Source organism: Cataglyphis hispanica, chromosome 14 (genome assembly GCF_021464435.1).
Source record: "Cataglyphis hispanica isolate Lineage 1 chromosome 14, ULB_Chis1_1.0, whole genome shotgun sequence".
In the NCBI taxonomy this organism is placed as follows: domain Eukaryota; kingdom Metazoa; phylum Arthropoda; class Insecta; order Hymenoptera; family Formicidae; genus Cataglyphis; species Cataglyphis hispanica.
Genome location: NC_065967.1, coordinates 4,550,509 through 4,562,531, shown reverse-complemented (window position 1 = coordinate 4,562,531; position 12,023 = coordinate 4,550,509). Strand labels below are relative to the sequence as shown.

The window sequence follows — 12,023 nt, the reverse complement described above, 5'->3', positions numbered from 1 at the left end:
CGAGTATCGATGATTGCTCGACAGCTTTCGGCTAATGAGAGAATTGATCTCGAGAACGTGAGCAACGCCGCGTTTAAGCAGCGTGTTCTAAATTGTTATTGCCGTCGGGCACAGGAAAAAGCCACTCGCAAACGCTATTTACAGCCACCGTAAATCAAATGGCGCCGAAGAGCGCGTGGCTACCGCAACACGACTCGACGCGACTAAAGGCGTGAAATATATATCGAGCATAGTTCGTTCGACCTATCGAGGCACTCCTATTCGTGCCCACATATTTATTCAACGAGTCTCAACATTAGAATCATGCTTTTGAATTTCGAGGAGGGACTCTCGAGATTCCAGAATCAAAATTGCTGACCGAGATCCTAATCCCGGATCCCCTCGATCGGAATTGGAGATGGAATGTCTAGTCGCTGTTGAATTTCCTTATGCAATAATTGTAATAAGTACATGGAATTGTATTGAAAAATATTAACGAAAAATTATATAGATTATTAATGAAAATATCGGTGAAATTATATTAATAAAAATATTGAGTTTATGTCAATGTGTGATGATGGGGTTTCTGTTGTCCCGCGCGCCGCAAGTACACCCGGTATATTTTCGCCGAAATTCCGCGGCTACGAGTTTCCTCACGCATCTCGCCGGACCGCATTCCGCTCTTTGTGCTCTCTCTCTCTTTTTCCGCAGACGGAATGCCAGGCTTCTTTCTTCGCGGCCGATGCTTTGCGCGGTCGATGTTGATTTATGACGGTTGAGTTAAGCGATTTCCGCGCAAGGATATATCCTGACAAAGTGGCTCAGGGTGATTATCCGTATCTTCAGAAGAAAGAGAGAGCGAGACAAAAATAAGAAAGTGTATGCGGTTTTTTATGCGCTCGCTGTAGCCTGCTCGTCGAACGCATTATCTGAAAAGTTTGAAACGACTTATCTGAGACGATGAAACAGCGAGTCTCGTCATTAATGTCATATCACAATATTTGCGCAAATCTTTTGTTTTTTTGTCTTGCTTTATCTTGTATCGTTATAAAAAATGTAATAATTATATATGTATAAAAATCAATTTAAATTTTTATACATATAATATTATGTAAAACTCCGAAACTTTGACCAAATTTTTTCTGGGTAATTCTGGAAATCTCGAAAGTAAAGATTTTGAAGAAATGCAGGTAGCAAAGAGTATGTAGATGAAAGTTTATGAGGAAAATTTATTGTATGCTTTCGATATCTTCGGAGAATTTGACCTGAGAATTTCTTAATCAGTGCCTTGTGCCCTTCCTTGAATTGGAGATTAAAAAGATCCGATACTTTTTAGAACATGAATCAGTCAAAGACTGTCAAATACTGGCTATCTTGTTCTTTTCTCTTATGTGTATGCTAAAGAATTATTTCCATTTCTTTCAGACAACATATTTCTTTTTTCTTTTGGTCTGTTTTTTTTTTTTTCTTTTATTTGTTGAATGCCAATTAAATTTTATCTAATTTTAATTAATTTAATCGAAATCCTAATCAAAAATTATATAATAAATGATAAATGAACGATGAATGTGAACGATAATTTGTGAAGTTTTTCAAGTGCTGCACGTTTCGCATTTATGATCAATGAAAGGCGGCGTGGAAAAGTGAATGAAGCGGCAAGTTCCTCGATGATTCTTCCCTTAGAATTGCCTCCTCGTAAACTTTCTACAAGAGGCTCGCTGCAAAGCACTTCAACAGATGCACTGTCAGCCACAGAGATAGGGAAAGAGACGAGTTCTTACATAACGTCGCAGCGACAACGCTGACAAAAAGCATCGTCTCTTTGCCACCGTCGTTCTGGGAAACGAGCATTTATCGTTGTCCCACTTATGTACTGCGGCGTACTGATTCTCGTCTTAATCGAGGTCGAAAAATCTATTATTTTTGCAAAACATAAGCTTCTCGGAATTGTGGCATTAATTAGAACGTTTCTTTAATTCTCTCGATGTTATCTTTCATTTTAATTTTCTTCAAATGCACATGATATTTTATTGATTTCACACTTTTATGCTAGATCAAGCTTCGAATTTATCATGCTTTTATATACATAAACAAGTCTAATAAAAAAGAAAATTTTATTTTATTTTATTTTATCGATTATTTTATTTATCATTTTATTTATTTTATTTATCTATCTTTTACAAAGAGAATTACTATTTATTTGCATCAAGATTTCATTTTAGCTCTATCTATTTAACCTCGTTTCAATTTAATCGGTTAATGTTATCATTCGGTTTATCTAATCAATATTCTATCAAATCTCTCTCCAATATTATTATTCAACTGCGAGTCTTGTTATGATTACGAGTGGTGAAAAAGAGGCGAGAAAGCAAAGTCTGCCTAAACTCATCACGTTACCATTTAAATCTCCACGTTTCTCTCGTGTCATTCTAACTCGCCGGCGCTCACGTGCGCGCGCGGTTCGCGATGACAGCGTCGCGCGCGTCACGTGACGCGGGTCACGTGACTCGCGTGTCACGCACGGCGAGCGTCCATCGCCGCCCGTTCCGTTCTTCAGTTCAGTGCGAGCGCGACCGGCGCGCGCGATGTATGTCGATTGTGGAATTGTTTTGTCGCTCCTCGCGCCAGCGGTCGTCGCCGGTACGCGACGTACTATCCGTTCGCGCGACCTCGGCTCTTTCGTCGCCGACCCGCCGTAACAACGACGTGCCGCAGTCCGTTTGTCCTCGGAGTAGTCTCCTCTCCTCTCCGCGATTGTCGTCGATCATCGTCGCCACGGGCTACGTGTGGACTACGTGGCGAACGGACGCCAACGAGCGTCAACTGGGTACGCATTTTTATCTCTCCTCGATTTTTTACCCGATCGTCGCGTCGCGGAAAGATCAGAGAGATTCGAGGAGGAAAATCGGAATTCTCTCTAATATACCCGAATTCAAGTTACGAACGTTTAAGAATGTTTGAAGGAAATTATCGATCCCGACAGGATTCCTTAACTAGGGATCCTGGAAAATCTAGGGACATGCTATGCTATCGAAGACAGACGGGTCGTTTTCGTTTCTCTCTCGCTCGATAGTACATTGTATTAATTGTCTTTGTCGTCTGGGAACGGCACATTAACCGGTCGCTCGTACAAAGATACACAGCATGCAACTTCCGGTTTTCATGTAAGCTCAACAACTAACCTGACCTGAGATACTTCATTAAACCTATCACAGTTTTAATTTACTCCACAATTTTTTAGTTTATTAATTTATTAATTTTTTCATTAATTTAAATTTGTTAAATATCTCTCTTTAGGCAAAAAGAAAAAGAGAGAAGAAAATAACAGATATTTTGTGAATTTGATGTGCTTTGATGATGTTTGTGAAGCTGAAATATTTTAACTCACTTGATCGGAAGGATTCAAGATCCTTGACTTAAAGATATTCTACCTGCTTTTGGAGTATGTATTTTTTGGTATTTAAATAATCATGCTTGATTCTTTTGAATCTTTTAGTATCGAGTGTTTACAGTTGTCTTTTTCTTCTGTTTAATAAATGCAATTTAAGGATATTTAATTATTAAATAATATTTTTTACTACATACGTAATTAAATATATTTGTAATTATATTCACGTGGCAAGAGTTAACAGGGTAATATAGCATGATAGTAATATTTTAGAAGTTGTAAAGAATTAAGCCGATCCTGCGCCGATCAAAAATTGTTGAATCTTTGTTTTTCTTCCGATCAAAAAAAAAATCGCGACGCGATATTAAATATTGCTCAAAAGATACCGGATATTGCGCCTCTCGCGTACACATGCGTATTGCACGCGCCCACGCCTATGCAAATCCCGCGGAATTATCGAAAGAGTGCATGCATGGAATGTAACGTATCGCCCATCCACGCACGTCTCGCGATAGTTGCACTTGTCCCGATTATATAGTTACTGTATTCGAGTCGCGAAACGAGTTTAAACGCGACGAAACAATATTGTAGTACGTACATTATGATGTATTTTGGCGTGCTTGACTAATTACACATTATTATGTGTTGATCATAAATAATTAAAATGGCAATTATTGAGTAATAATTGTTGAATTTAAGGCAATATAATATTGTTAAGTATATATATATATCTGCAAATCGCACCACATTTGGACGTCCGACAAAAAACAGTATAATATGATCAGATGTAAATATACATAATTAGTTATGAAAGTCTGATAATGCTTATAATTTTATATGATCATATAAAATTATACGTTATCAGACCTTTTCATAATTAATTATACATATTTACATCTAATTAATATATCATTTTTTTCGGGTGAAGTTTATTTTCTTTGAATTATCATATATTATAAAAATATAAAAAAATTTGTAATATCAGTGTTTTGACGCTTGCATTATTTACATCGTAAAATTTTACTTATGTAATGCATAATTGCGTGTAAATAATGCAACAACAGAGTGTAAGTATTTTGTGCAAAAAATGTTTTTGAATGTTTCGAGGTGAATCTTGAAATCTACATCTTTTTTTTATTGATTTTATCTCCTTCAATTTATACAGAATGTCCTAAGATTACACGGACATTTAATTCTGAAGAAGAAAATAAAAAAGTTTAGTGTATTTCATACACTATTTTTATACGCATATTAATATATATTTTATTTTTATATGTTAATTTTATAATATATATCTTATTTTTATATGTTAATTATTCACGGAGGAACTCACTAATGAGAGATCATTCTAGAATCGCGTCCGAGACATGTTGCGTACAAGCTATTACACAATTATCGGACGAGTTTAATCGAACATCCATTACGTCGACCTCGAGCGGCCTCGAGCACATCCGATAGCATTTCCACCACCAAGCTTGATATCCCGCTGGTATAGAGACTGGGAATGGGAATCGCACTACGCGAGATACTAGAAAGCTTGATCACCTTAAGAGAGGATATCGGTGTTCGGACAGATCCGGGTTCGATCGTGCGTTTCTCGGATTTTTTATTAATAAACGTGTGGGAGCTCGTTTTGCATATTTCGTTCGTTTAAGTAAACGCATAGTTTCATGCTTGCAACGCATAGTTTTGTAGTTCCGGTCAATACGATCAACCTTTTGCCTCGAGTCTTGCCAAAGTCGCGCTGCCAATCGCTTCTCAGGATTTATTATTAGTCTCTTGCAGTCGACGAGATGCAGCTTCAGTTTAATTAGCGCGCAATTAAAACGCGCGTGCACACATTTGTTTGTATATATATTTTTTTTATTTTTTTATTTATTATTATATATTATTTCATTTTTATTTTCTTGCAAATATTTTATTAATAAATATATACACACAAATGTTTTGATTATTCGGGTATACGCTGTTTCGTTAACGATGCCGATACGCTTGTTGCAGATGTCGGAGTTTCCAGTGGACGGAAGCGAGAACGGGGACATGCATACTGTCATGGAGAACTTCCAAAAGAAGAACAATCTGGTGACCGGCAGGACGCATCACGTCACCCATCATCCGCAGGTCACCACCACGTCGTCGCAGGTGATGATTTCTTGCTTTTCCTTTTCTTCTTTACTTGTTTCTCAAATATTTGCTCATACTTCATTTCGAGACGCTGTCGCGATTTTTTAGAAGGAAGAAGTGATACCGTCACTCGCTTGCATATTTTTGCAAGAATCGTCTACGTTTCGAATATTTTCTGCTAATTGACGTGTGCGAGAGATATGACTTTTATTGAAATGTTTTTGAAAATTCACTGTGACATCTGTGTAAACTTTAAATTTTTAAAGATGGTCTTTTTTTTATAAATAAAAAAAAATTCGCGACAGAAGAAAGAAAGAAAGAGATAAAGGAAAGAAATTATAGACATATGCTTTAATCGTAAATTTGTCAAATTAAATCTAAATTGTTAATCACCCTTGCACTTTTAGAATATATTTCTTTTATTAAATCCAATCACACATACACACAAGTTATTAAATTATATTAAGTCATGTATTTGAAAGGGAAAAAAAAACCAAATGGAATTTTTTCACGCGCATTTTTTTGGAATTGGATGTAAATCGAGGATCTAAATTTGCACTCTTCTGCACACTTTGCACATCTTTGTGCGTATTTAGCAGAAACGAGTTGCGTCGTGCTGCAATATTTATTTGGCCTCGCTGTTTCGGGGAAACGTGATCGTTGGCTTTTTCGCGACTATTTCTTCTAATTCAACGCGCGAGAATTACGCGGCCTTTAATCTCCGCGTTAACTAGAAACCGCTGTCAAAGCGTCGCGCCGTCTTTCTTCGACGCCCACACCTGAGACAAATTTCCTGAAAGTGTACAAGGAAATTTCGAATTATTCATCGATTATGATTCTATCGCGACAATCTGCTAAAAGCGCCAAAAATAATAATCGCCGTCATCGCTCGTTCAAGTCAATCGATTCGTCCAACTGACAACTTTCAGTTTTTATTCGTTATTTAAATTATTGTTTTACTTTTTAAATTTCCAAAATTTTCAGAGAATATTTAATATTATTATATCGCTATTAATAAACAATTACTTTAATATTCAATTCCAATCGACAAATTAATATCTTACTTCGCAAAAACAGCACTATTTTTTTTACTAAATATCGTATGCAAATAAATCTCGAAATCTCGCGAATCGAATCCAGCGTCATTTGTGTTGACGCTGGAAACTTTGATGTTGCGGTTCAACGTCGAAAAATAGCTCCGTTTTACGAGCGAAATCATTTGTAGATTTATCTTTGCCGATTATCGTGTACTCAGAAATCACGATCGCTCGAATGATCATAGGTATTTACGCAATATGGCCGCCCACGTGCATTTTTTTCTATTAGAAATTAATTCCTCTCAATCTCCCTGAACCTTGATGTCGCGTTTCAAGGTTCCTTCTCTTGACATTTTCTCGCTTTCGAGAGAACATTGCCTCTTTCTAAATTTACTGGGCCCTTTTCGTCTTCAGTTGCCTTAGCTGAGTTATCTCGCGCCTCGTAATGACTGTTGGCCGACCGCCAGCTATGGTATTACTCTTATATGCGCAAATACTGTTTACATTTTTCCTTTTGAACTTTTCTCAAAGAATTGTTTTTTTGAAATATTATTTCAATTTCTACGGAACAATTTAACTTCTAATGCAAAACATTGGATTTGTACAAAAGACTTATTAATGTTGTCGAATGGAATTGAAAATAAAATATTGCATGCGGAAGAATTTTGAAATAAGTTTATATTAATAGACTTTTTTTAGAAGAATTTTTTAGCTAGTAATCTTTATTTAAAATATAGCAGAAAAATGGCAAAGTTATAAAAATAGGCCATAAAAATATATAAAAAGATTGATTTTTGTATATTTATTATGTTAAAATAATACATATTTTAATATTATATTTAGTGCAAGTATATTTATTTTTTAAATGGAAGTTAAAAGAAGAGAAAGAGATGCGTGAGTATCATAATTATATTTATTATTTTTATATTAGATTGATCGAAAAATTCAGCATCTTAGTAAATAAATTGCATATTATTATAAATTTAAAATGAAAAGTAAAAGAGATATTGAGATAAAAGATGAAAAAGAGGGGCGAAACGAATGAGTCATCTTACGCGGATCTTAAATAGAACGAAAACGGCTTTTGACTCGACAGATGCTGACGACAAACCAGAGCCAGCGCCAGAGTAGCAGCACAAGTACCACTAGTAGTAGCAGCAGCAGGGTGGCCAAGTCCTCGCAGAGGATCCTCACCTCGTCCTCGTCGAGTGAGATGAAGGCGAGCTCCATGAAGAGCGATCTGACGGAACTCAAGCGCGGCATCTCGGAGATGAAGAACATCTCGACCAATTTTTCGCAACGGCTGCGCAGCAGTATGGAGAACCTCGTGGACAGGTTGGTTCATTCTCAAATCGATCAACAATCCTCGAAATTAGGTCTAATTTTATATTATAGATTGAAGTCACTCTTCGAATTGTCGAGAAGAAATTTAATCTTTTGAAATAATATTTGATAGAGATATTTTGAACCAGTGTTTAAAGAATACATGTGTTATGTTGACTGTTTTGCGAAAATGATATCTGATTTTGTGCTTTCCTCATACAGGTAATTGATAATTTTAGAACATTTTCGAGTTTGCCAGTACGTGACGAATCTAATATTCATCGTCATAATATGTTTTGGACTATTTCTCATTTAGCCCCCGCTCTATTTTCAAAATTTGTCTACTATTTAAATACAATTATATATACTATTATATGTTTTTTAAATTAAATGCCTAAATATTATGGACTATTCTTTCGATATTTGATTTTACAATAGTTAGCTTTTTTATAATATTTTGTTAGTTAAATATTGAATAAAATAAGACTTTTATTATATAAAATTAAGAAAAAAATTACATGTTCAAATATTCGGTTACTAAAAATTGTCGATCTAACGCGCAATAAATAAAAATTTAAAGGTTTTAACTGACAGTAAGTAATTCGAGAAATAGTTGACTTCATCTTACGTTAAAATATCAGAAGTTTCTCGCCTTCAATCTTTCTGGTTACTAAAAGTTCAGTGATTCATTTTCTTCGACGACTAAAGATTCAGACACGCGTTTAAGTTTCATAACTAAAACTTTCGCAACTGAAAGCTCTAAAACGCGTCAACGGTGAATATTTGTATATGTATAATTCTGATTTGCGTGTTATTTTCGAGACGGTTGGATTATTTTTAACGCATTGCTCACGTGTCATTTTAAATACTTTGAAATGCGAGATAACCTTTCGTTGCGATTATATCACGTAGCGAAAGATAAATAAAGAACATTGTATACAAATTTACGAATCTGCATAAAAATAGTCTAAAAATGTTTTGTCTGCTCACTGTGTATTCTACCAATCAATAGTAATATATTACGTTTAAACACATTATTGTTCCCGGTAAATTGTAGTTTATTTATTATCAATGATACGCAAACGAAAAAGAGGCGCTTTTACTTGAAAACATCGAGAATTAAGTAAAATAAAGTTACTTGAGATGAATTTTATTTATAATATTAATTTTTCATTTTCAGAAAAAAACTAATTTTTCCATATATAATATATTGCCTTAATTTTTGTTTTGCACATTTTTCTTAAAAAAAAACTCTTCTCGATTTATAAATTTATTTTTAAATGTCAATCATATAATTATTTTCTGTATGATTATCGAATAAAAATATAACAAAGAATATATAAGCTAACAAAGAATTCAATATTATTACGAATCCTTTTTTATATTAATTTTTCAGAGATGGCAATGGATCAGAAGAGACCAATCTCTCAGAACCGTTAGTGACTTTTCCGGATCCGGACACGCCGCCACCTGTCAGTGACGCTGTCACATTGGCGGGCGGTTCTCCGTCCCAGCTGAGTTCCCTAAATTCTCTGAACAATCTTCATCACGGCATGAGTCCACCGATCAATATACCTAATATGGCAAATCTACCTGCCGGCCAGGAAACTATGAAATTCGAACAGAAAAAGATGACCAGCGCCTCTAAAACAAAAGTGAGCGATGTCTCTTTTTCTCATATTATCTTTTGATTATTTCTTTAATATATAAAAAATTATCAGTGTCTTATACTTCTTATTTACAATTAAACTTGTTTTTATATTTGTTATTAATCAAAAAATAATTATTAAATAAATAACAGTTAAATACAATAGTAAAACTATGTTGAAAAAATTGTTACGTTAACTATAAACGGAAATTAAAAACTGCGACTTGTATTAATCAGAAATGATCTTGAGAACAAGATTTATGGGGGGTTTCATCTAGATTTTGATTAGATATTTGATTAAAAAACAAGAGCTGTAAAATAATAATAAAATATGCAGAAAGAAATAATAAATTAGAATAAAGCCCAGAATTATGTACATTTATCAATAAAGCGAGGCAGCGAGTCTCATAATATTAAAAATAAGAGTTGATCTCGCGCACGCTATCAATACGTGGACTCGTCGAGCTATTCGGCGAGTCTTCGCATGTTCCCTAAAAATATATATTTGATAAGAATTGTGCGGATGATTCAGTTCGGATTTGTCGAGTGAAACATGCGTTTGATACGAACATCACTGATAATGCTTAGAGCGGATGTTTAATGACTGAGGTGCGGCTTCCTCCAAGTAGTTTAGGTCAAGGACTGCAAGTCCATCTCCGAAAGGGGGTCGCGATTTAATTTGCACATGAAGCATTACAGATTTGTTTTTTTAATCGTCGATCTGTTTCTATTAGGTCGTCACGGATGGATTTAGCGCCGAAAAGGCAACGGCAAACAGCGCCGAGATGAGAGCCCTGCAAGCCGGCGATGTCTCGTACAAGGAGCAAAGCGCCGCGACGGCGGCGAGGGCGCGCGTCGAGCTCGACGGCGTCTCGGCAGAGAAAAGCGTCGCTGCCGCGAGGGTAAGTGTAATTTATTTTGAATAAATAAAAAGATGCGAAAGTGAACAATGATTGCGAGAAATCGGCGCGTAATGCTTTTGATAAAGAAATTATGACAATTGCATTTATATATGAAATAAAAGACAAAGAACAAATGCGTGCGGAAGATATGACAATAAATAGAAATACAATAGATAAATAAAATAAAAAATCAATTAATAAAACAAAAAACACGAATCGATATAAACATTAAAATAAAAATATTTGCGAACAAATCGAAAGAGTCAGAAATGCATACAATTAAAACTCTTTGTACTCTTATTATTTCCTGTCTGGCGTGAAATAGATACAAACACGGTTAGAATCATTCGAGAGAGTTGCGTATTTTAATGCCTCTTAAAATTAAAGAGGCTCACAAAGAGAGGTTCGAGCGCGTTCATATACAATGTGGTGACCTGAATGAAAAATCGTAGGTGGGATACAAAGGAGACTCTTTCAAGGTTTTCTCGGCGTCCGTCGCTCTCGCTCTCTCTGAGCCTGACCTTTCTCGTTTAAGCGACAAAAGGACCGAGAGGAAGACTCCGTGGGTGCGGTCGCGCGTGGCGAATAATTTGGCACGGAAACCTAGCGTGGATAAGGCGCTGTTGCGGGGGTCGTTGACACGCGCGTGCGTTCCGTTTTCCTCAACACGTGTGTGTGTGTGTGTGTGTGTGTGTGTGTGTGTGTGTGTGTGTGTGTGTGTGTGTGTGTGTGTGTGTGTGTGTGTGTGTGTGTGTGCTTGTCCCGTCGCGTTGCACACGATGAAATGCGCACTACGCACTGCGCGAATAAGATTTTTCGATATTTATTCTCATGATTTGCGAAAAAAATCAAATTAATTTTTAACGAATGTTTTTTTATCTGAATTTATAAAAATGTTTATCTAAAATTTAATTAAAATTTAATGTTAAACATGTTAAACTGCGACGAAATTAAAATTGATGAAATTTGAATATGGAATTTAATCGATTTAATTGAAATCTTAATATATTTTCCGTTGAAACGGAATGAACTTGAATACATTTCTAATTGTGTAACTTTGATAATAATATTTTATTCGATATCTTTTTGAGATAGGAAAGAGTTTCAGTTAAACATTTTAATTGCGCTTTTAATATTTTAGTATTAGATCATTTATATATATGTATAAAAAAGTATAAAGAATTTAAAAAAAAAATATATCATCTCGTGAATAATTTAATATATCCGATCGATTACATTAAATATAGTCTTGAATACAGTGATAAGAAAGTAAATACCACATAACAATTACGTAAATCGGATTGTCCGAAGTGCAGAAATTTTGTATTTTTTTAAAATAACGTGTTAATCATAAAGCTGCTCTTTTTCGTGCCTACGTACGTGTATCTGATAGCGACCGCAATCTCGACCTTGACTATCAGCCAAGGCGATGATTTCGCAAAAAGCGCCGCGAGATACAAGCGAACATCGTGACAAGCGGTCAGTTCGCGGATACTCTCGTGTAATCGTGAGACGCCGTGTCGTTCGACACGAGAAATCGGTTTGGCTTGCGTTCAAAAATGCGCATGCTGCTGACTCAAAAGCCACATAGTAGCCGACCTAGCTGAATTCGTCTAAATATA

At 35.5% G+C, this 12,023-nt stretch overlaps 1 protein-coding gene across 7 annotated transcripts in view; it reads left to right on the top strand.

Annotated features, from left to right (window-relative positions):
• Positions 1 to 12,023, top strand: part of LOC126854679 (NAD(+) hydrolase sarm1-like) — an 87,279-nt gene that overhangs the window by 63,481 nt on the left and 11,775 nt on the right. For 6 of the 7 annotated variants that reach the window (XM_050601632.1, XM_050601636.1, XM_050601635.1 and 3 more), the window contains 4 exons: positions 5,369 to 5,509; positions 7,625 to 7,863; positions 9,248 to 9,506; positions 10,234 to 10,401. In XM_050601632.1, the coding sequence (XP_050457589.1) occupies positions 5,369 to 5,509; positions 7,625 to 7,863; positions 9,248 to 9,506; positions 10,234 to 10,401 (807 nt within the window). Of the gene's footprint in view, positions 1 to 2,562; positions 2,807 to 5,368; positions 5,510 to 7,624; positions 7,864 to 9,247; positions 9,507 to 10,233; positions 10,402 to 12,023 lie in introns of those variants that run through there. The other variant, XM_050601637.1, reaches the window with a different exon arrangement.